The following is a 26,185-nucleotide window of genomic DNA, read 5'->3' on the forward strand; positions in this document are numbered from 1 at the left end:
CTGGGAGGAGAAGAAGCGACTGGAGGAGAGGGAGTCGCAGCGGGCGTCCCAGATGCGTGCCGAGATGTTCGCCAAGGGCCCACCGGTGGCCCCTTACACCACCACCCAGTTCCTGATGATGAAGGACCACGTGGAGAGCCTGCAGGACATGAGCAAGCAGGAGCTGATCCGTGAGTACATAGAGCTGGAGGAGTGCATAAGCCGCATGGAGGAGGAGAACAACCACCTGAGGTCACAGCAGCATGAACTGGAGATGGAGCTGGAGAAGCTCCAAGAGGAGAACCGGCGGCTGCGGAGGGAGCAGGGGGTGGCTGACCTTATGGGGCTCTGATTCCCCTCCCCCCCCCCCGGACTCTGAGCACCAGTGCTACAGCATTTGAACAAATATAACTTTTTCTTTTTATGAATCTCCTGGGATTGTCACTTCAGAGCCATAACCTGCCCCCTCCCATAGTGGGACACCTAGACGGCGGCGCACAGACCCATTCGCTGTCTTCACACTGACTTCTGGTGACTTTGCAGATCGCACAAAGACTTGGGGACTGACCGGCGTGTGATCTGACGACCCGGTGACATACCTGAGTCTGAAGCAGTTGCCAAGGGAGGTCAGTCATGCCAAACGGAGTTAACCTCTGACTAATAGCTCTGAACCCGTCAACCCTACTGGACCAGGGAAGGTCCAACCGGGTTTGCCGGAGCAGGGAGCAAAAGGGGGGCCATTGTGATACATTTGCCTATATGTCTCAGTTTACTGCTCCCTGCTAGCCAGGTTATCGATGTGCTAATGTCCCCTCACTATTTCTAAAGGTTAATTGATCTATTGTGTTGTGTGAAGGAGAGCTGGGTTTAAGTGGCTTGGGTTAATTATTCTGATTGCTTCATTGTGGTAATTATCTCTCTATATGCGGGGTCGAGCGGTCTGGTTGATGTATTCAGTACAGCTAGTGCTCAGCGTCATTGATGTCATTGTCTAAAGAAAATGTGTTTCAGCATCGGCCCCGTCCTGTCTACCTAGTCATCTGTATGGAAGCCCCAGTGTGAGGGGGGCGGAGATTTGTCATTGTAACAGTTTTGGAAATGACATATAAGCTGTGTGATATAACATTAAAGTCTGTGTTGTTCAAGCAGTAAGCTGGTCTCATGTGTGGCTTTCTGGGCGATTCCAGGGATATCCCTCCTCGTGGAATATTGGGGTGATTTTCGTTATGGGAAGAAGGGAACGTTGACGGGGATATCATACCGATACCGTCACAATGGTCAAAGAGTTTAGGGTTTTATTCATCACAACCTCTATATGAGAATCACAATGTATAACAAAGCTTATTACTGCATAAGCTATCATATGTGTGTGGAAGCAATAGAAAGGTCTATGGTTAGCAATAGTAAGAGAAACAGCAGCAATGTCTATGGTTTGCAATAGCACAGAAGCAGCAGCAATGTTAATGGTATCCTGTTTGTTAGAGTTAGTGTCACAAGTATGCAGCATAAGGGTTAATAAGCACAAAGTCTATAGATGAGTACTGCAGGAATTAACTTAGTAATGTTATGCTCATATAGGAATACTTGCGGTTCTGTTGCAATCTGCGGTTGTAGAAGATTGGATAGAATCCTGGAGTAGGTGTGTGGACTCTGAGTAATGGAGATGCTTTTGCAGGGAATTCCTGAAGTTTGCAGGATTTGCTGGGAGCGCTGTAGCCAGGTGGAAGTCCTGTTCCTATTAGGTGGTGAGGATCCGGTAATGAGGCTCATAGACTGAGCTCAGAGGCATCAGGGGTACTTGGCAGCAGATCGAGGCGTGAGGCAGAAGGTCCCAGGTGACGGCAGGGGTCCAACAAAATAGCGGAACACCCTGCCGTCATCACTGCACGTTTAAATAGCCCGTGCGACGCAGGAAACTCGCTGGGGCGCGCTTCCGCGTTCCAGCGTGGAACGCAAGCCGCGGCGCACAGGGAGTGATGCTGCAGAGTCAGGGAGATGAGCGCAGCTCTCTGTATCAGGTGAGGCTGCGCTCGTTTTGCTCAACATAACGCCAATAGCGTTACACAAGGAAATGGAGTGTTGCCAGTACCTTGACCAGTGGCTTCACTGCATGTGATCATTTTGTCTGGCTTGTGATGTCATCTTTCAGGGTTGTGGTTAATTCCATGATGACAGCAGGGCTGAATCTGTAGATGCGATACACCTCCGAATCACCCATGCCAAAGACGTTTATGCGAGGTCGGTATATCCTCTCCCGTGCCCTTCTCCTCCTCCGTGCCCTCTTCCTTCTGCACGCATCTAAAGCCAGTAGTATAGCTATGACCATGGATGCCCCTGGCATGTTGGCATACAGATTGTTGTCCTGCAAGTGTGGCTGCTCAGCTCGTCCCTAACGGTGCTGCTGAAGCTGACCTTTAAACGTCTGGTGCAAAGATAAAGCTGCTTTTATGAGGGGTAACTTTAGACCGGACGTACAGCTTACGCGCACCGCGCGTAGCCTGCGCCGGACAAACGTACTTTTGTGGATCGCCGTATCTCCCTCATTTGCATATTTGCATAGCAAAACAATGGTGCGCCCAGCGTATTTTTGCGCCCACGATGCGCCGATGTAAAAAAATGACGCTGGACGGAAAAACCTATTTTTCAGGCGTATCTCGTTTTGTGGATACGGCGCATAGTTACACTTACGCCGCGCATCTCGAGATACGCCGGCCTAAGTGCTTTGTGGATCTGCCCCATACAGTGTAGTCAGTGTAGACTATATATACAGTGTAGGCAATGTTTTAATATATATAAAGAGTTGAAAAATATGCGCTAGAAAACACGAGACACCAAAACTAAAATTTTCATGTTAATCACTCTTTAATGCATGTGATTCACTTTTCAGAGTTGTTTAACTAAATAATGTTATAAAGTGTTAAGCATGACCAAAAACAGTCAACCAAACTAAATAAACATATTGGACATCAGGTGTGGCAAGTTAAACCCCCAAAACATTTTGAAAAAATTTGTGATTACAAATGTGACTCGCTTGAATAAAAAGTCAATACCAGAAAGTCTTTGCAAAAAAATCAACACAATAAAGTTCAAAAGTAGGTTGTGTGTATCACTCATTGAAAGTCAACACAATAAAAGTGAACAGTATAAATCACTCTTTAGGTGACTAAATTACTTTTCATATCTTCTTAATGTGACAGTGATTCGCAAACAAGACAATTTACCCGATACCCATTCACATAGGGGGGGCAGGGATCTGGAGGTTTCCAGGGGGCTTCCAGATTCCGATAAGCCCCCCACCCACAGACCCCCACAACCACCGGCTCAGGGTTGTGGGGACGAGTCCCTTGTCCCCATCAACATGTTGAGGGCAAACGGCCTGGCATGGTTCAGAAGGGGGTGGGCACGCTGTTTTTTTTATATTTTGGTGTGGAGCTCCCCTTAAAAATCTATGCCAGACCCAAAAGGGACTTATTTAACATCTATATTGCCAGAAGCCGGCAATACATTGCAGCCGCGAGCAAGTTTAAATGACATTTTTTCCTTCAGAAATGTAATTTTGCTGCGGCACTGTTGTACACATCACACAGATGCACCACTTTACAAGTAGACCAAGGGGACCCCCCAGGCATGATTTCCCCCTGGGGGACTCCCCAGGAATATTTCATTTTTATTGTTTCACTTTAAGCATTATTAAAATCCCTATCCTGAAAAAACTGTTGGACATAAGCCTTTAAAATTGTTATTAATCTGTCGATTGTTAAAGTGTCTGCCTCTGCACTCTGGGTTACTCGTCTTGAGGAGTCCCCTGAAAGCAGCCAGATAGTACCATGGTGTTCTATTGCCTTTGATTCTCGGTCATCATTCCAGTTAACCTACTTGAAATATATTTGTCTACTGTTCAGCTACAGTATCTCACAAAAGTGAGTACACCCAACACTGTATCAAATTGGTCCCAGAAGGAAGCCTCTTCTAAAGATGATGCACAAGAAAGCCCACAAACAGTTTGCTGAAGACAAGCAGACCAAGGACATGGATTACTGGAACTATGTCCTGTGGTCTGATGAGACCAAGATAAACTTATTTGGTTTTGTGGTGGCAACAGGTGAGGAGTACAAAGACAAGTGTGTCTTTCCTATGGTCAAGCATGGTGGTGGGGCTGCATGAGTGCTGCCGGCACTGGGGGGCTACAGTTCATTGAAGCAACCATGAATGCCAACATGTACTGTGACATACTGAAACAGAGCATGATCCCCTCCCTTCAGAGACTGGGCCACAGGGAAGTATTCCAACATGGTAATGACCCCAAACACACCTCTAAGATGACCACTGCCTTGCTAAAGAAGCTAAAGGTGATGGACTGGCCAAGCATGTCTCCAGACCTAAACCCTATTAAGCATCTGTGGGGCATCCTCAAACGGAAGGTGGAGGAGGGCAAAGGCTCTAACATCCACCATCTCTGTGATGTTGTCATGGAGGAGTGGAAGAGGACTCCAGTGGCAACCTGTGAAGCTCAGATGAACGCCATGCCCCAAAGGGTTATGGTAGTGCTGGAAAATAATGGTGGCCACACAAAATATTTAGGGGCAGATCCTCGTACAGCGGCGCATTTGTGCGCCGGGCGTAGCGTATCTAAGATACACTAGGCCGCCGTAACGTAATTTTTTTTTTCAAATCCTGAAAGAATCCCCGGCGACGTAGTGTATCTTTGCCGGCATAATGGCGCCTAATTCAAATGGATGTAATGGGGGCGTGTTTTATGCAAATACGTCGTGACCCGACGTAAACAACTTTTTTTTTAACTGCGCATGCGCCGTCCGTGGGGGTATCCCAGTGCGCATGCTCGAAATTAAACCAGAACCAGCCAATGCTTACGACGATGACGTCATTCTACGCAAATTCCTATTCGCGAACGACTTATGCAAACGACGTAAAAAATTCAAAATTGTACGTGGCAACCACGGCCATACTTAACATTAAGTACGCCTCATAACAGCAGCTTTAACTATATGTAAAAACAACGTAAAAAAATTCGCCGGCCGGACGTACATTCGTGGATCGGCGTAAATAGCTAATTTGCATACTCAACGCGGATTTAGATGGAAACGCCACCTAGCGGCCGGCGAAAAAATTGCATCTAAGATCCAACGGCGTACTAAGATGTACGCCTGTCGGATCGATCCCAGATGCCGTCGTATCTTGTTTTGTGGATACAAAATAAAGATACGACGAGGGAAATTTTAAATTACGCCGGCGTATCAAGAGATACGCCGGCTTAATACTTTTGTGGATCTGCCCCTTACACTTTGGACCCAATTTGGACATTTTAACTTACAGGTGTACTCACTTTTGTTGTCAGCAGTTTTGAATGGCTGTGTGTTGAATTATTTTGAGAGGACAGCAAATTTACACTGTTATACAAGCTGTAAGGATGTAAGGGGTGTACCCACTTTTGTGAGATACGTATTTCTTGCATGATTTTCCCATCATTGATTAGAAATTTGTCAATTTTCTTTAACATTTTCAATTTTCTTTAACATTTTCAACATGCCCGATCACTCAAATTTGATGGCCGCATGAAATTCGGCTGTTGCTGTGGCCCCACTAATGGTAAAAAAAAATAGAAGATCATTCAAAGGTGCGATTTTCAAACAAAAAATCGTTCGGAATTTGACTTGTGCATGAACGGCCTTAGCTATTATGTGTTTATCAAGCTTTTTCCATCTTTTTTCTCCTAGCTCAATCGATTCTTGAAAAAAAAAAATGTTATCACACCTGGAGGAGATCCCATCTACTTTGACAACAAAGGAAAATCACCTGCAAGATATGAATTGCTGAATTACATTGTTTTTCCCAATCAAACTGTAGAAGCAAAACAAGTTGGCTACTTTTCTGAATCGGAAGGTGGTTGCCAGTTTCTGATTAATGACAGTGCAATTCACTGGGATCCAATCTTTTTGCAGGTATAAAACTAAAGAAAAACATGTCCTTGAAACATTAGCACAATAAAATTCCATAGACCAAAAAGAAACGCAAATCCTGCACTTATGAAAAAGGAACAGCAAATAGATATCATAGAAAAGTCAGAAAACAAAAACCAAATCAGCGGGTCCCCTGCAGATTAATGCCATAATGTGCTAGAGTGCACAGCATACTAGCACATTATGGTAGACTTACCTTTCAAAGAAACCCTCCACCGGTGCGCTGTCTGCACTGCCAGGGCTTCTATCTTCACCTGGTCTACCTTCTAAGTTTGTGTGTCGTTTAAATGGCCAGCCTGCGATGACGTACAGTATGACATTATGTTTTTTTTTATGCTGTACATACCTTGGTACAGCTAATTCACCCGTGGCTTCCGGGTTGCGAGTCCCGCCGGAGTGGGCATTCCTAACATGCTGGTGATTGACGTGATGACAAAAAACGAGCTCCCCCGTCACGTAAGCTGCGTCACGATTGGCGAAAGGAGCCGAACGGCGAGTCGGCGCTATACTGCGCCTGCGCACCGCCGTTCGGTTCCTTTCGGCAATCGTGACGCAGCTTACGGGACGGGGGGAGCTCGTTTTTGGTCATCATGTCAATCACCAGCATGTTAGGAACGCCCACTCCCGCGGGACTCGCAACCCGGAAGCCACGGGTGAATTAGCTGTACCAAGGTATGTACAGCATAAAAAAAACATAATAGGCATAATTGTATTGTAATGTGGGGGGCCAATGTAATACTAGAAAGTCGTTTTTTAGGGTGAACCTCCCCTTTAAGTCTTTGTTCACTTCTGTGACCAGCCGGCCACACCATCGGATTGTTTCTCGCTCTCGCAAGTGAACATAGTAAGCCCAAGAAACACTGGTCTATGAGGCGTGGGGGGGCAGTATGCACAGCAGAGGAGTGTGGAGGGTATGACAGAGGGTGGTATGTATCGGAGAGGAGTGTGGAGAGTATGACAGAGGGTGGTATGTACCGAAGAGGAGTGTGGGGGGCATAACAGAGGGTGGCATGTACTGGAGAGGAGTGTGGAGAATATGACAGTGAGCAGTATGTACAGTAGAGAAGTGTGGAGGATATGACAGTGGGCAGTATGCACAGCAGATGAGTGTGGAGGGTATGACAGAGGGTGGTATGTATCGGAGAGGAGTGTGGAGAATATGACAGTGGGCAGTATGTACAGGAGAGGAGTGTGGAGGGTATGACAGTGGGCGGTATGTACAGTAGAGGAGTGTGGATGGTATGAAAGTGAGCAGTATGTACATGAGAGGAGTGTGGAGGGTATGATAGTGGACAGCATGCACAGGAGACTAGTGTGGAAGGTATGACAGCTGGCACTATGTACAATAGAGGAGTTTATGAATGTGGGCAGTATGTACAGGAGAGGAGTGTAGATGGTATTATACTGAGCAATATGTACATTAAATGGGTGTGGAGGGTAAGACAGTGAGCAGTATGTACAGAAGAAGAGTGGGGAGGATATGACAGTGAGCAGTATGTACAGGAGAGACGTGTGGAGGGTATGACAGTGGGCCCTATGTATAGGAGAGAAGTTTGGAGGGTATGATGGTGGGTACTATGTATAGGAGAGGAGTGTGGAGGGTATGACAGTGAGCAGTATGTACAGGAGAGGAGTGTGGAGGGTATGACAGCCAGCACTATGTATAGGAGAGGAGTGTGGAGGGTATGACAGTGGGCACTATGTACAGGAGAGAAGTGTATGACAGTGGGCACTATGTATAGGAGAGGAGTGTGGAGGGTATGACCGTAAGCAGTATGTACAGGAGAGGAGTGTGGAGGGTACGACAGTGAGCAGTATGTACAGGAGAGAAGTACGGAGAGTATGTACAGGTGAGGAGGATGAAGGAATCTGGGAAAGAAAAATGTAAAGGTTTGTGGAAGTATATTTAGGAAATGCGTAGTGGTTAAGCGGTACATACATGGATTGAAATTACGCCAATTAAGCAGAGACCAGCCATAGTCGATCTATGTATGGGCTAGCTGGTTTTACACAGGTCAATCTATTATCTGACTTGAGTACAACCAGCCTGTCATGTTTTTCCCAAAACAATCAGTGCTGCCAGCTATAGTTAACAACACTGATCATTTTATTCACAGCCAGAACACAATAACACTGCAGGAGTGATTCCCCCATCCACAGGTCAGCAGGTGAGAGGGTGTGTGGGGACAGGCTGGGGAGAGATACTAGTCAGTCCCTGGGAAGGCCCTGGCTAGTATCAGAGCCAGATACACTCAGGTTACATACGTCACGATCGTTAGAGCGAGAGCAATAATTCTAGCACTAGACCTCCTCTGTAACCTGTAAAAAAAAATAAAGCATCAGTATTTTTAAAAAAAATTTTTTAAAGCATCCGAGTAATTTTCTAGCAAAAAACATATGATATGATGATTTTTACATGTAGGAGAAAAGTGTCAGGCCTGGGTGGCAAGGGGTTAATTACCATAGGTAATATACAAATAATTATTATAAGCCCTGTGATCTAATTTTCTCAGTCTGCTGCTGCAGTAGGGTGCCCACGTGTCCCGGATTGCACGGGACTATCCCGCAATTGCTATGTATGTCCCAGGTCCCGGACAGTTTCATTCCGGGACAATACAGTATCCCGGAATGAAATGGAGGACACAGCCTGTCAGCCAGTGCAGCCACTGCATTTCCTGGACTGGTTGCTAGGGCCGGCCCCGCTTGGCGTCTAGTAAACAGTGCTGCACAACTATCTGTGGCTCCACCCCTCCTCCGGCGCCCAGCGGCATTTAGCAGGGAATGGTATTCGCTCTCCAGTGACTGATCTGAAGCTTCACACTGGCTGCACACTGGCTGCTAACTTCTCTCTCCCTCCCGCACTTCTTTGGGCATAACAGCAAGTAGAAGAGCCGTGCCAGTGAGTACACTTGATATCACAGGGATCCAGCCTGAGCCTGACAGCCACAGAACAGATGCCTCTAATGCTTCCAACGCATTCACCCATCCTCTCCCTGTGCTTGATTATGGAGGTGAAGTCCGCTCCAGCCAGCTACTGTCTCTGATGTTTTTCCAACCACTGCACAGTGCCTCTCTGATCCTCCCCCGTGCTCTCCCCTTCCTCTACTTGGGCTTGATAACAGAAGTCACTGCAATGGCTCCTTTTCAGCCTCACAGACTGCACACCTCCTGTCCCTGCTTTCTCTGCATGCCTGGTTGCTGTGAATCTCTCTAAAACACCACAGTAGAAGAGGGGGCACATTTAGGTCTGGTTCACACTGCTGCAATGTCAAACATCACATGTGATTCGCACCGCACTGCTGTGCAAATTTCATGTGATGTTTGTGTGATGCAAATTCAGCCATACAGATTGTATGGCTGAAATCGCATTCGGACCAAACTCACACAGGACCCATTTTTTGGCCCGCACCAGAATCGGATTGCATGGGTGTGAACACCCATGCAATCCGATTCCTGTCCGAATTCACAGTTCGCACTCAGGGCCGAACCTAGGGTCACAGGCGCCTAGGTACAGAAAAAGGGATTTTTAATACAGCTTACCTGTAAAATCCTTTTCTTGGAGTACATCACGGGACACAGAGCGGCATAGTCATTACTATACGGGTTATATGGAGTACCTTCAGGTGATGGACACTGGCAATCTCAAACAGGAAGTCCCCTCCCTATATAACCCCCTCCCATAGAGGAAGTACCTCAGTTTTGTAGCAAGCAGTATGCATCCCAAAATCTTCCCCATAAGAGGGGTGGGAGCTCTGTGTCCTATGATGTACTCCAAGAAAAGGATTTTACAGATAAGCTGTATTAAAAATCCCTTTTTCTTTATCGTACATCACGGGACACAGAGCGGCATAGTCATTACTATACGGGATGTCCGAAAGCAATGCTTTAAGGAGGGGAGGGAGACATCTCAACCAAGAAGATTTAATTCAGAAAGTAACCATTTTAAAATCATAATAAATCCAAATTAAATCCAACGAAAAAATAATTAATCTGATTAATTTAATTAATTCATTAATTAACCAAGGGTGCCCCAGATCCCGAGGATCTCAAATTGCAGCCTGCAGTACTGCCTGACCAAAGGCTGCATCTGCACTCCTTCTAACGTCCAACTGGTAAAATTTTGTAAACGTGTGGACTGACGACCAGGTTGCCGCCTTGCAAACCTGAGCCATAGAGATCTGGTGGTGTGCTGCCCAGGAGGCGCTCATGGCCCTGGTAGAATGGACCTTAATAGACAAAGGAGGGGGCAACCCCTTCAAGCCGTAGGCCTGACTGATTAACTGCTTAATCCATCTAGCGATGGTAGCTTTAGCTGCCGCCTGACCCATCTTGGGTCCTTCCAGCAGGATGAACAATATATCCGTCTTTCGAATCTTTTCTGTAGCCTTGAGGTAGGCCTTCATGGCCCTGAAAATATCCAAGGTATGCAGCAAGCCTTCCTTTCTAGAAGTGGGCTTTGGAAAAAAGGATGGTAGGATCAAATCCTGGTTTAAGTGAAAACTGGACACAACCTTTGGCAGAAAAGACGGATGCGGACGGAGAACCACCCTGTCTTTATGCAGAATGAGGTATGGTTCTCTACAATAAATAAATGAAAAAGATGAGTTGGGGGATGGGAATTAGTTTAAGAAAAAACCGAAGAATATAGTTAAGAGGGTTACTATTAGTAGCAGTAATTGACCATGAGACTTAATTAGAAATATATCAAAAGTATGAAATTTATTTAACACAGTTCATACGGCTATAAAAGATTTTTTAATAGTATTATTATCAGATATAAGATCTAATAGATATTTAAAGTTCCTGAACACATGTAACGAGACTGACAAGACTAACAATGACTACAATTAACGACGCCCGACTGCGCGTGCTAGAAGTTCACACAACAATGACATGCATCATCAATTTATAGCAGTTTTAAATAGCCCTAGCATGAATCATGGGGACTATATAGTAAGTAATCATACGTGGGAATCCATAGCGGTCTCACCACATTAATGATATTTGAAATGCCAAATAGATGCAATATATGGTGGGTGAACCTAAGTTTAGGGAGAAAAAGGAGAGAGGGGGAAATGTGTAGTGTGTCTTATGTCTGTCAATACCCAGAATGAATTGAATATATAATGCAATATTGTTTACAAATATAGTGGAAGTCCATACGTAATATTAGGCAGAAAATATGTGATGTGATACTAAATAACTTTTGAAAGTTCCTGCTAAATTAGTATCCTCTAGAGCAAATTGGACAATGATACTTTGTTGGTAAAGTTGAGTACTCAGTATCAATATTGGCTTGATCAAGCAAAGTAATTTATATATATATATATTGCTGAGAATGTCCAGTTAAGTTTCCATTTCTAAATCAATTTCTGGTAGTGCAATAATAATGTTAGTATTATTTGAACGACAGGCAAAAAATCAGGCATCATGGGGAACTGCTGTCCATCACGTATATTGAAGTGTCAGTATAATTTATACTGCTTGCAATTAATCACCCATTCGTTACCTTAGTATAGATGTAGTTTGGTCTTTGATCATCCGATCTTATATAGGTAAAATTACCGACCTTTATTTGTTGTTCATCTATTTTGTAACGATATCCATGGTTGTGTTGTAGCAAGTTTTCCAGCAGAATTCAAATGGTCCAGATGGTCATTGCTGACCTTGATGCGCTGATTGTAATAATACAACTACCTAAGTGTACAAAATTACAATATACCAACATTTTACATAATACCTAAGATCCACAAGGATCTTAGAGAACCACCAGGTAGACCTATTGTCTCTGCCTGCCAGGGACCTCTTGAGTGCACAGGAAAATACCTTGATGGACTACTTAAAGAGATGGTCAATAACCTACCATCATTTGTCCAGGATACACAGCACGTACTAGGTAAGCTCCAGGACCTCAGTGCTGAACCAATACCGCCGAGCACACTTCTTGTTAGTATCGATGTGGAATCATTGTATACCTCGATACCACATGAAATAGGAATTACAGCGGTACAGACTTTCTTGGATGAAGCCTACCCATTGGCAGGCCCCCAAAATGAGTTCATCGCTGAGATGCTGGAGTTTGCTCTGAACAATAACAACTTTCAATTCATGGGCACATACTATCGCCAGATAAGAGGTACGTCCATGGGTGCAGCATGGGCACCTGCTTATGCATGCCTGCACTTAGGACTCTGGGAGGCAGAGGACGTATACACGACGTCGATGTACCGCCGCCATGTAATCACCTGGTGGCGGTACATCGACGATGTGCTCATGTTGTGGCGAGGCACTATTGAACAGCTTCGGCTGTTCATGTGTGAACTAAATGATAATCAACGAAATATACGCTTGACATACACCTCACACATACATGAATTATCGTTCCTCGACTTGAGAATTAGACTAGAGGATGGACACATTAATACCAGCACCTACCGTAAGGACACAGCCGCGAACACGCTGCTTCATGCCACAAGTCACCATCCTGCCTCGCTTAAAAATGGTATTCCAATAGGACAATTTTTGCGCATCAAGCGCAATTGTTCCAAATCAAGCGACTACTATCGCGAGAGCCAGGATCTTTACAATAGATTTCGCGAACGTGGGTACTCTCACAGACAAATAAAAAATGCCCGCAAAAAAGCAGCAAATAGAGAGCGCAATGAATTACTTACAATTAAAAAAGATTCAACAGACAAATTGCCCCAAAATTCAATTCAACCTATACGGATTATCACTCCTTTCGGAACACAGTGGGAGGAAGTACGAACTGTCCTCGAAAAACATTGGGGCATTCTAACTAATGCCCCATTACTAGCAAAAATAGTGAGTGACAAACCAAAGCTTGTGGCACGCAGAGCCCAAAACATTGGCGATAGGCTAATTAGATCAGAATACATACGGGCCTCTGATCCCACATGGCTTACAAATTATCCTCGCTCCCAAGGGATGTTCCCTTGTACCAAGTGCCACATTTGCCCATATGTCGACCGAACGTCCAAATTCCAGGATTCTATGGGAGAAAAATCTTTCGAGATCAAGGGTCTAATCAATTGCCTTACGGAACGTGTGATCTATATGATCACATGCCCCTGTAATAAAATTTACATTGGGAAAACCAAACGCCCATTGAAGATACGAATTGGCGAGCACTTGAGGGAAATAAATGAGAAAGAAAAAATTCCAGAAAAGCCCCTAGCAAAACACTTCGCCCAATTCCATAACCGTGACTCCCGAGGATTAACAGTAAAAGGCATTTACCAGCTAAAACTATCGAGCCGACGTGGCGACTTTGACAAAATACTGTTACAAAAAGAAAAATTCTGGATCTATCGTTTAAAATCGCTTATGCCGGCCGGCCTAAACACAGAATTAAATTTACAGGTCTTTTTGAACCCATAGTTTTTCAACTATAAACGTATTTAAAATCAAAATTAAAATTAAATTTAACATCTAATAATACCGTCGCGCAATCCGAATAAATCACAAATTTACTGGTTATCTAATAATCCAGTTGATATTATCCTCCTAGTATCATAATAATAGCTCTTTCTAGTTTCTTTTTCTGATTGCATGAATAACTGCACCATCTTACTCTATGTCTATAATCTTTCAATGTTTATTTCCAACTGCATTTTCCAACACTGACACTTATTAACTAGATAATTATCCCTACTGACAGAACAGCTTAAAACTATTTCCCAAAAAAAAGGACAATGCCTGTCAGCATTGATGAATACATGTCAGATGTTTATGACTTCGATTCAGTAGTGCAAATTTACATTATAGACTGTTTCATTTAAAATTTAAAGTTCCTCCACAACAGTGTACCGCATTGTGCCAATCATTGACACAAACCTGAGAATGATTGCGATCTCAGTTTGACACCAATTAAGACATCAATACAAAACACCCATTGACTAACTGTGTAGCACGTCCAGGAAGAAGCTACGCCACTAAGCACGGCGAAACGCGTCGACGTCACAGCTAGACGCCCGCTACGCCTATACCGGCGTTCAGCCGACTGACGGGAGAAGGAGAGAACGGCTCTCTTGATAGAACAACCAACAAGCCGTCGAACGGAAGAGACGGCCCATGACAGACAAACTACTCGCAAGTTTGCTTCAAGGCACAGATGCAATCTAGTGCCAATAGAGCGGCCTCCTCAACAAAACACTGAAAGGAAAACAACATCCCGGGAAATTATTACAATCAGCGCATCAAGGTCAGCAATGACCATCTGGACCATTTGAATTCTGCTGGAAAACTTGCTACAACACAACCATGGATATCGTTACAAAATAGATGAACAACAAATAAAGGTCGGTAATTTTACCTATATAAGATCGGATGATCAAAGACCAAACTACATCTATACTAAGGTAACGAATGGGTGATTAATTGCAAGCAGTATAAATTATACTGACACTTCAATATACGTGATGGACAGCAGTTCCCCATGATGCCTGATTTTTTGCCTGTCGTTCAAATAATACTAACATTATTATTGCACTACCAGAAATTGATTTAGAAATGGAAACTTAACTGGACATTCTCAGCAATATATATATATATAAATTACTTTGCTTGATCAAGCCAATATTGATACTGAGTACTCAACTTTACCAACAAAGTATCATTGTCCAATTTGCTCTAGAGGATACTAATTTAGCAGGAACTTTCAAAAGTTATTTAGTATCACATCACATATTTTCTGCCTAATATTACGTATGGACTTCCACTATATTTGTAAACAATATTGCATTATATATTCAATTCATTCTGGGTATTGACAGACATAAGACACACTACACATTTCCCCCTCTCTCCTTTTTCTCCCTAAACTTAGGTTCACCCACCATATATTGCATCTATTTGGCATTTCAAATATCATTAATGTGGTGAGACCGCTATGGATTCCCACGTATGATTACTTACTATATAGTCCCCATGATTCATGCTAGGGCTATTTAAAACTGCTATAAATTGATGATGCATGTCATTGTTGTGTGAACTTCTAGCACGCGCAGTCGGGCGTCGTTAATTGTAGTCATTGTTAGTCTTGTCAGTCTCGTTACATGTGTTCAGGAACTTTAAATATCTATTAGATCTTATATCTGATAATAATACTATTAAAAAATCTTTTATAGCCGTATGAACTGTGTTAAATAAATTTCATACTTTTGATATATTTCTAATTAAGTCTCATGGTCAATTACTGCTACTAATAGTAACCCTCTTAACTATATTCTTCGGTTTTTTCTTAAACTAATTCCCATCCCCCAACTCATCTTTTTCATTTATTTATTCTATGCCTTAAAAGGTTACGGTAACAGCATCGATATTTATCGGATGACCCCACTTAAGTATCCTCTATCTGAGATACTTAGTACACTAGTGACTTTACTTGCGCTTTCCCATCCCCCCCCTTTTTCCCTAAAAACATTATTTTTGATGGTTCTCTACAAGACAAGGCTGCCAGCTCTGATACTCTTCTAGCAGAGGCCATAGCAACCAAAAATACTAACTTCCTAGTCAGTAACACCAACAGAACCTCTGCCAGAGGTTCAAAGGGCTGCTTTTGTAGAGCCGACAAAACAAGATTCAAATCCCACGGGCAAAGTGGAGATTTGATAGGGGGATTAATGCATAAGACCCCCTGCAAAACAGTTTTAACTAGAGAGTGAGTGGCCAAATGCCTCTAAAACCACACTGACAAGGCTGAAAATTGTCCCTTGATAGTGCTTAAGGCCAAGTTTTTGTCCACTCCTAGCTGGAGAAAACTTAACACTCTGTCAATGGTGTACTTGCGAGGGTGCCATCTTTGGGACTCGCACCAGACCACGTAGGCCCTCCAAATCCTGCAATAAATTACTCTGGAGACTGGCTTTCTAGCCTTAATCAGAGTAGAAATCACCTGGCTGGATAGGCCTCTACCCCTGAGGATCAGGGATTCAGCCGCCAAGCCGTCAAATTTAGATGCCGTAAGGCAGGGTGGAGGATCGGGCCTTGCGAGAGTAGGTCTGGCCGAAGTGGAAGGGTCCAGGGCTCCCCTACTGACATTCTCACGATTAGTGAGAACCATGACCTCCGGGGCCATGCTGGGGCTATCAGAATAACTGGCTTGTTCTCTACCCTGATCCTGCGCAGCAGGCGGGGCAGCATCTGCAACGGGGGGAAGGCATACAGTAGATTGAACTGATGCCAAGGGCAAACCAACGCACCGGTTCAACAGGCCAGAGGATCCCTTGTCCTGGACATGAACCTGTTCAGCTTCTTGTTGAACCTTGATGCCATGATGTCTACGTCCGGAAATCCCCATTTCTGGCAGATCTCTTGAAAGACCTGGGGATGGAGCGACCATTGCCCTGGAACCAGCTGCTGGCGACTTAAGAAGTCCGCCTGTAAGTTGTCCACTCCGGGAACAAAAATCGCCGAGATGCATGGCACATGTGCCTCTGCCCACAGGAAAATTAGATTCACCTCCCTTTGGGCGGCCCGACTCCTCGTGCCCCCCTGGTGGTTTATATATGCCACAGCCGTGGCATTGTCGGACTGCAATCTCACTGGAGACCCTTGTAGCTTGGGTGTCCATGCCTTTAAGGCTAACCGTGCAGCTCTGATCTCCAGAACGTTGATGGGCAGAAGTCTCTCTGATCCTGCCTACGTCCCCTGCTGAGTCTGCCCATCCAAGACTGCTCCCCAGCCCTTTAGGCTGGCATCTGTGGTCACTATCTTCCAGATGATGGGACTGAAAGATTTTCCCTTCATTAGATTCTGAGGGTTTAGCCACCAGCAGAGACTTTGACGGACCTTTGACGAGAGGGTCAAGGGAAGATCCAGGGCTGTTGGATCTTTGTTCCAAGCTGACAGAATGGCCGCCTGTAGGACTCGAGTGTGAACCTGAGCATAAGGTACTGCCTCGAAGGTGGCCACTAGCTTGCCCAGCAATCGCATACATAAGCGAATAGTTGGTTCTCTTTTGCTCTGAACCAACCGGATTAACTCTCTGATACCTTTGGCCTTTGCTAAAGGTAGGAACACCCTCTGCCGTTCCGTGTCTAGCAGCATGCCAAGGTATTCCAACCGTCTTGTGGGTTATAAGGCCGATTTCTCTTGGTTTAGAACCCAGCCGAATACCTCGAGGAACTGAACCGTAAGGGCTACTGCTCGATTTAGGCTGGAAGCAGAGTGGTCTATGATAAGGAGGTCGTCCAGGTAAGCTAGGATCGAAACACCTTGGGTCCTTAGATTGGCTAAGATGGGGTCCAGGACCTTCGTGAACACCCGGGGGGATGTTGCTAGCCCGAAGGGGAGAGCCACAAATTGGTAGTGGCGTCCTGCGATTGCAAAGCGCAGGAACTTTTGATGCCCCTGAAAGATTGGTACATGTAGGTATGCATCCTTTATGTCTATTGAGGCTAGATAATCGTCTTGCTGCAAGGCAGCTGCTGCCGACCGTACGGATTCCATCCGAAAGGAGCGAACCCTTAGGTAAGAATTCAGGCCCTTTAGATCCAGGATTGGCCTGACGTCGCTGTTGGGCTTTGGTATGATAAATAGGTTGGAGTAAAAGCCTAGCCCACATTCCTGGGCTGGTACCTCTATAATTACCCCCTGGTATAGAAGACGATCCAAAGCTGGCAGCAGACATGCCTTCTTTACCTGATCTTTTGGAACTCTTGATTCCTGAAAATGAAGAGGAGGAAACTCCAGAAATTCTATCTTGTAGCCTGTGGCGACCAAGGAAAGAACCCACTTGTCGGGGATATTGGCTTCCCAAATTTCTGCAAAGAACCAAAGCCTTCCCCCCACCCGATTGAGTGGGGGCGCCCCTTCATAAAGCTGATTTGGGGGCTGATTTTGCTGGCTTACGAGACCATGGTCTCTTGCCACCTGAGGCCTGTCATTGCGACTTATTACCAAAGTTTGATCGTGCAGGAGGCCGTCGATACTGCCTGGAGGTCGAAGGCCCCGGAGTTGGCGACAACTGCTGCTTAAGCGTGGGGCCTCGAGATCTCTTCTTGACCGGCAAAAAAGTGCTCTTGCGACTAGATATCGTCTGAATGTATTTATCCAGATCTTCTCCAAAAAGTCTTCCTCCGTGAAAGGGGAAGCCTGCGAAGAGTTTTTTACATGGAGTCTCGGCCGACCAATTCTTTAGCCACAAGAGCCTTCGCATGTGTACCAAGAACAGTGACAAACGGGAAGCCTGCTGGATGGAATCTTTTATAGCATCCACCGCAAAACACAGGGCTCTGGGGAGGTCGGCATATTCTCGTGCCTGCTCGGCCAGAATGTCCTTTAACATCTGTTTTGTCTGGTCTTTTAACGCTTGACAAATGCCAATAGCAGCTACTGCAGGCTGCACCACTGCTCCTGTCGTAGTAAAGGAAGCCTTCAAGAGAGTTTCTAGTAATTTTTCGACCGGGTCTTTGAACATTTGTATGTTCTCCACCGGGCAAGTCAAAGATTTATTTACGCAGGAGATGGCTGCGTCCACAGCTGGGAGCGCCCATCTCTTGGAAATTTTTTCTTCCATAGGGTAGAGGACAGAAAACCTTTTAGGAGGTATGAATATTCTGTCCGGCCGTACCCAATCCTTAAATATCAGATCCTCCAAGAGAGGATGGACTGGAAACAGAGCATTACTCAGTGGCGCTTTTAAGGAGCCCAAAGAAGATACCGTAGGGACTTGAGGCCCTAGCAGAGGCCATTTAAATGCCGAACGGACCATGTCTGTTAAAGACTGGATCCACAGACTCTCCGCTTGGGAGGCTGAAAATGTTTTTTCTATGGTGGACTCTTCAATATCTGAACCTTCCAGGTTCTGCTCCACTTGATCCTCCTGAGATTCGTATTCCTCAGGTGAAAGAATCTCAGCATCCGAGGATACGAGTTTAGGCGATGGGGATCTAGCCCGTTTTTTGCCTGGAAAAGAATTTGCAAACATAGCTGTCAATCTTTGTTCTAGTCCCCCCAGAGAGGTAGCTAGCATATCCTCTGTGATGAACACAGGGTTGGGTAGGTTAGGGCCAGCCGAAGCACCAGACGCACCCGATGGCTCATCCGAGGCAATCTCCTCTGGATTATTAGACAAGGATAGATCTGGCATAGCCTGACTGAGATCCTCAGAATCAGAGGGGAAACCCTTTTGTTTTTTAGCACCTTTTGCAGCCCTGGTTCCTGAGCCCTTGGGAGCCATGATACAATACCGAGGTACCCCGCAAAACAACAACCAACTGTTGTAGCAAGGAGTAAAACAAATAATATAGCTAGGGTAAATAGGTATTTCCTAATGTCCCTGAGCTGCTGGGAAAAACAGTCTATATCTTTTTTTTTTTTTTTAAACTGTTCCCAATATTGTGCTGCTTGCCAGCTGCTGCAAGAGTCTAGGCTTTAAGGAAAAAAACTGTCCTTGGAGAGCAAGCTCCGGACCCGAAGTACTCTTCTTATGCCACTGGGTGTCAGCCTACACCCTAGGAGCACCACCGCTCTGTGTCCTTCCTTCAGCCCTTCAGCTTACAACTGAGCCGAAGAAAACATCGAGGAGGGGACGCCACCTTCCTCCTGACGTAATTGACGCCTCCCCCCCACCGCGCATGCGCACAACGGTGCGCATAAATATGAGCACCATGCGCACCCGCACGTGCGTGCACCCGCACCTGCACGCGCGCGTCGCAGCATGGAAGGAAGCATGTCAACGCTGGAGGATCCACTGAAAGTGAACAGCACAATCTGCGGTGGAACAAAACCCTGGCAGGTAAGACAACTCAGGCCAATAGACCTTTTGTCATGGGTAGATGCAGGGTTGCAGCAGAAAAAAAGCACACAAAAAGGGGGACCAGGTACTGGGGTAACTAAGACCATCCTGTCTTAAACAGACATAGTGGAGCTAATTTGCCAATGCAGAGCATACCCAGGCTGAACCTCCAGAATCTCCCCCGGGGGGCCTGCCGACTGACCAAGTCCCGCAAACCCCCCCCTTACCTGCTCCAAGCTGCAGGACAGTTGCATAGCAAGTGATCCAATCTTCCCCCTTCTCCGTGGGTAGCGTACTAGACCTTCAGGTACTGGGGTCGAAGAAGGAACACCTACTGCCCTGGACCTATACAGCACCCTGGCAACAGGAAAAACTTTTGATTTTTAACAAAACCAAAGCCCTGGGCCCAGGGTCCAGCCCTCCAAGGAGAGCATTATAGGCAACACCCCACGACTTGGGGCCCGGGTACTGTCCACTTTAGCTCTGAGGCACTTTGGACAGATCCGTTTAGCCTGCCTTGGTCCTAAGGACGTGGAGCAAAGCTAAATCGTGACCAACACCTAAGACACTGGCAAAAAAACTGAGGTACTTCCTCTATGGGAGGGGGTTATATAGGGAGGGGACTTCCTGTTTGAGATTGCCAGTGTCCATCACCTGAAGGTACTCCATATAACCCGTATAGTAATGACTATGCCGCTCTGTGTCGCGTGATGTACGATAAAGAAATATTTCTGGCGCCCCCACATGGGTGTGGTCATTTTACTAACTCCTCCCCTTTACAAACATTTCTATGCAATGACTCAACCACAGAAATGCTCCCCCCACAAAGTCTTCATTACGATGGGATCCTTACATGATCTCTTAACAATAAAGAAAATACCGGAAGAGAAGCAGAGTACTTTATTGGGACCTGGAGGGGGGCCTCTCTGATGGATACAGAGAGGGCTTCTGTTAGAGAGTGTGTTAGAAAGACCCCCAGACATACTACAGACATGATACAGGAGATGGTCAGAGACTGCAGACATGATACAGGAAATAGTCAGAAAATGCAGACATGATACAGGAGATGGTCAGAGACTGCAGACATGGTACAGAAGATGATCAGAGACTGCAGACATAGTACAGGAGACAGTCAGAGACTGCAGACATAGTACAGGAGATGGTCAGAGACTGCAGACATGATATAGGTGGTGGTTAGAGACTTGCAGACATAGTACAGGAGATGTCAGAGACTGCAGACAATAGTACAGAAGATGGTCCATCAGCTTTAGCGTTAAAAATAGCACCTGAAAAAAGCCTCATTTGCAATCCCAGTGTGATAGCCCGGGTGCTTTCACACTGGAGTGATGCGCTTGCGTGATGTCCAAAAATTTCCTGCAAGTAGCTTCTTTGAAGCACTTTCGTGTGTGTATACACTTCGGCGCCCCCACCTCTGCAGGCGCCTGGGTGCAAAGCACCCTGCCTAGGATCGGCCCTGTTCGCACTGCAATATGCAAACTTTACTGGAGGTGTGATTAACATTGTATTAACACCCCCAGCAGTTCGCAAAGGGCAGTGTGAACTGCAGTGTGAACCGAGCCTAAGAGTACCTGTCTTGCTCAGCAGTAGCCTGGCCTGTCATCACAAATCCTGCTACCCGCACCTGCGATTTCTGCGGGGAAGCAAGCAGCGAGTACTTCTGGCTCCCTTGCCAGCCTGGCCAACCACAACTCACAAATGGCCACCAGTAAAACACTTTGGGAAAAAAAATTGTCTGTGATTCTGAACTGTGCATGCGCAGTCTGAAGCAGTGGTGTATTTAGGTTTTGTGCTGCCATAGGCCTGACTAAACTCGTGCACCCCCTTATTTAAATATGATCCACCCCTTCCTGTATAGGCCACACCCCTTTCTGTTTAAGACCCCCTGAAATTTTCGAGTGGGGACACTAGTTCTGTGGGCCTGGGGGGGGGGGGGCAATGGAGTCCCTTAATTTTCATACATTTCCTCTCACTTCCTGTTTGGCTATGGGGCAGGAAGTGAAGGGAAATCTCCGCAATGGGACAGGGATGGTAAAAAAATAAACTGACAGTTGCTATAACCCTCCCTTACTTAAAAGTTGTTGCCTATAGTTCTACTTTAAGCACAAGTGTCTAAGAATTTTATGGAGAGGACTAAGAAGATGTAACCATGCCAATGGTGCAGCAGAAAACATATAGGATAGTGAGGAAGGTTTGTGTTTCAGAATGATAGGGCAGTCAAATTTAGAAACCGCGCCCCCCCCTCACAGAATGCGGATAACCGATCGTGTCAGAACGCGGTGACGTAAAACACAACGACGTGCTAAAAAAAATGTTCAATGCTTCCAAGCATGCGTCGACTTGATTCTGAGCATGCGTGGATTTTTAAACAATGGTCGTGCCTACTTACGATCGGTTTTGACCTATCGGTTAGGAATCCATCGGTTAAATTTAAAGCAAGTTGGCTTTTTTTTTAACCGATGGTTAAATAACCTATGGGGCCCACACACGATCGGTTTTGACCGATGAACCGTTTTCCTCTATTTAACCTATCGTGTGTACGAGGCCTTACAGTGTAGCGCAAGCCGGCGGGGACTCTTTCCGTGCTGCCCCCCTGAAAAGTGCTGCCCTAGGCCTGGGCCTTGTTGGCCTAGGCCAGGATACAACGTTGGTCTGATAACGTCTGGTTTAGTGAACTGCTGGGCTCAGACTCAGATTAGGCAGTGGGATGTGGTTTAAATTCACACACCCCACCACACAAGTAGAGACCGAGCCCAGCAGCTCACTAATCGGCTGGCTCCAGACTGCACATGCACAGTTCAGAATCATGAGTTGTGACCAGGCTAGGAGGTATTTAACCACCTGCAAACCACACTAATTTCATGATACTCCCCTGTCCCAAAAATCAGCCAAAAAAAATCAAAAAACATATTTGGGGGGGGGGGGGGGGGGCTGGTGTGTGTCTGAATGGCAGTTTGGAACTGTGGTCACCCTATGCTGCAGAGTGTCAGCTTGTAATTCAACTGGCCGCTCTGTGTGTGGCGTCTGACAGGCTGCGCAAGCAGCCCTGTATCTCTGGAACCATAAATGGGAGCCCCATATTTTAACCAGTGGTGGGGAGGGTCTTCAGCTACATACCCCCCGAATGTGGGGTCTCTGTGACCACTGGTCGCCGAGCTACAATCCTCAAAGTCAATTTATTTTTTATTTTTTTGGGCAAATGGGCGTATTTCGAGGAAGGGGCCTGGAGCTGCAGCTCCAATTGTCCCTATGTTAATCAGGCTCTGACTCTAGGTCCTTCACACACCTAGCAACGCCCTTTCTGAGAGGAGTGACTGCAAAGTAACTTCCATCAGAAGCAGTGCCGTGTAATGTTGGTTGGACCTGGGCAAACATTTTTTTTGGGCCCCCCAAAGCCCCCACTCTGAGACATACAATAAATAGCAGCTAGACTCAAAAACAGTTCACTGCAGCAGATCAGGCAGCAATTGGTTGTCAGAGGTTACAGCACATATTACAGGTCAGTGATTAGTTGCTAGAGCTTACAGCACATAATTTCTGCTTGCTGATTGGTTGTTAGAGGTTACTGCACATTATTACTGCTCACTGATTGGTTGATAGAGGCTACTGCACATCCTTACCACTCACTGATAGGTTGCTAGAGGTTACTGCACATCAAGTGCAGTGATGAGGGGTGTGCTATGTACAGAGTGCAGGGTTGAGAAGTGCGATATGCATGTAGTGCAGGGCTGAGGGTGCATTGAGTGCAGGGCTGAGGGGAGCGATGAGTGCGGAGTGCACGGCTGAGGGGTGTGATGTGCATGGAGTGCAGGGACCCCAGATGATGCAATCTTTTGTGAAACGCGTCGGGACTTTGCTGCTGCCATGCGCTATCTTTTATTGACGTCCTATTTATACACCTTAACTGTAAGTGTTTTTAACCGTTATTAAATTTCAACATTGTTACGGTATTACACTATGTGCCTTCGTCTTTTCTTTATGCATTTTGCATACGGTCTGATCGTCTGAGTTGCCGTTACTCCCCCTTGTGCTTGTGCATGTGATGTCTTCAGGATATCCCCACAAGTTTATATCCAGATCCGGTTGATGTGGTTTCCATCCATTTACATTCAGCTTGTATTGACCATTTAGGCGTACGCTTATTTGGGTTCAATACCTCTGGTAAGCCTCCGCTTCTGGTGGTGGTTTTTTTTCACTTTTATCTATTTTGATTCACCGTGGTGTTTGGAATTAATTATTTATTTGGTCACTCATCTATCAACCATTTATCACCATTTCATCACATAGGGACTTTTTCATTTGCTCATACTGTTAATTGGTGTTGACACAGAATTTTATTATTTTATTTTAGCGCCACAAAATTGTTTTTGTATACTGTACCACTTTCTTGTTTCACTAGATTGTTTGTGGCTGCTTATTAGTTGGATAGCGCAGATTTATTTTTGTTTCAGGGATGAGGGGTGCCTGTGTATGAGGTGCGCTGTGTACATCTCCCCCCCCCCACAGTACAAAGCTCTCTTTCCCAGTTCAGAGCTCCCCCAGTTCCTCCCCCCCACCTAGAAAATTCCAGAGTAGAGCTGCAGAGTACTCACAGTGTGTCCATACAGGCTGCCAGTCAGGAGGAGCTTCTCTCTGTGTAGCTTCCCTGCCCCTCTTTCCCCTGCTTTCCTACAGCGTTTGGCTCTTGTGTAGATTCCCCGCCCTGGGCAGCTGTCCTTTTTGCCCTGCAGTAAAGACGGCCCTGATCAGAAGGAACAGGCACCTTACTCTGCGACCAAAAGTGTTAACCTTTGGGATCTAACACAAAAGATACAGCTTCAATGGTACTTGACTTCACTCTGACTTTCCAAGTTTGATACCCCTACTTCTCCACTCTGTTGGAGGAAATGCAGAGCTATAGGCACATTATACCACATACTGTGGGATTGTCCACATATACACACCCTCTGGAACAGAGTGTTTGACTTACCAGCGCAAATACTACACTTAAGAATTAATATATCCCCAGGATTGGCTTTACTATCCTTGGGAATAGAATCCCTTCATATAACCAATAGAACAATAGTCATTCATAACCTACTGAGCGCTAGACTATCCATAAAGAGACATTGCAAAAATTGTGAAATACCCACGATAAAAGTTATAACAACAACACATACACACACCACATACAAATTAATGTTTTCATCATCTCAGGGCAGATATCACATTGGCCCAGATTGCTTCCAAAAAAGGACATGGGGTTCCCCCCAAATATCCATTCCAGACCCTTCAGGTCTGGTGTGGATTTTAAGGGAAACTTAAAGTGGGGGGATTTATCTAAGTGGAAGCAACTATCCTTACCCCCTATCTGATCACTACCTTATTAACTTCACTCTCTCCTTCTCCTCCACCTCCTCTCCACCCAAACGCCTAACGGTTTCTCGTAGAAACCTTCACCATATCAACCCTTCTCTTCTATACTCTGCGACTGACCACCTCTACGACAAAATCGCACCCCTGTCCTGCACTGACCTAGCCACTTCTGTCTACAACACTTTACTTCTAGCATCACTGGACAGACTTGCCCCCCTCACTACACGCAGAATAAGACAACGCCCCCTTCAACCCTGGCAAACAGATGATACCAGAAGTCTGAAAAAACACAGCCGTGCTCTTGAGCGCCAGTGGCGCAAGAGCAAGTCCAAGGAAGACTTCGTCCAGTATAAATCTGCCCTCCAAAAATACAATTCCAGCCTCCTCACTGCCAAGCAGACCTATTTCATCACCCTCATTAAAAACTTATCATCCTGTCCCCGCCAACTCTTCTCTACCTTCAACTCTCTACTTCGTCCCCCACTGCCTCCACCCACCAACTCACTCACTGCCCAGGAGATCGCCAATCACTTCAAACAGAAGTTTGATACAATGCCCAAGGAGATCTCTACTGTTCAGATACCCTCCACACTTCCCATCTCATGCCCACAGGTACAATCTTTACTTCCCTCTTTCAACCCCACCACTATAGACGAGGTCGCTAAATTACTTGCCAACGTCCATCTTACCACCTGCGCTCTGGACCCTGTTCCCTCGCAAATGCTACGTTCACCCTCTGACTCTATTCTACATTCTCTAACCCACATCTTCAATCTCTCCCTCTCTTCTGGCATCTTCCCTAACTCTTTGAAACATGCACTAGTCAGCCCCATACTTAAAAAGCCCTCACTGGACCCATCCAATCTTGACAGCCTACGTCCCATCTCCTTGCTCCCCTTTTTATCCAAACTCCTTGAACGTCTAGTCTACAACCGACTGAGCGTACACCTTGCTGATAATAACCTTCTTGATCCCTTTCAGTCTGGATTTCGTCCTCAACATTCCACAGAAACTGCTCTCCTAAAACTTACAAACGATATACTAACGGCAAAAACTAAGGGACACTATTCTGTGCTCCTACTCCTGGACCTCT

General features: G+C 45.7%; 1 protein-coding gene across 1 annotated transcript in view; it reads left to right on the plus strand.

The window, feature by feature from the left end:
- The window catches only part of LOC120935601, a 211,676-nt gene that overhangs the window by 102,468 nt on the left and 83,023 nt on the right, over nucleotides 1-26,185 (plus strand). Inside the window, exons 8-10 of the mRNA XM_040347650.1 lie at nucleotides 5,715-5,939; nucleotides 11,757-12,093; nucleotides 16,731-16,870. Of these exons, the coding sequence (XP_040203584.1) occupies nucleotides 5,715-5,939; nucleotides 11,757-12,093; nucleotides 16,731-16,870 (702 nt within the window). The remainder of the gene's footprint in view (nucleotides 1-5,714; nucleotides 5,940-11,756; nucleotides 12,094-16,730; nucleotides 16,871-26,185) is intronic.

The sequence above is a fragment of the Rana temporaria genome, chromosome 4 (assembly GCF_905171775.1).
Source record: "Rana temporaria chromosome 4, aRanTem1.1, whole genome shotgun sequence".
Taxonomy (NCBI): Eukaryota; Metazoa; Chordata; class Amphibia; order Anura; family Ranidae; genus Rana; species Rana temporaria.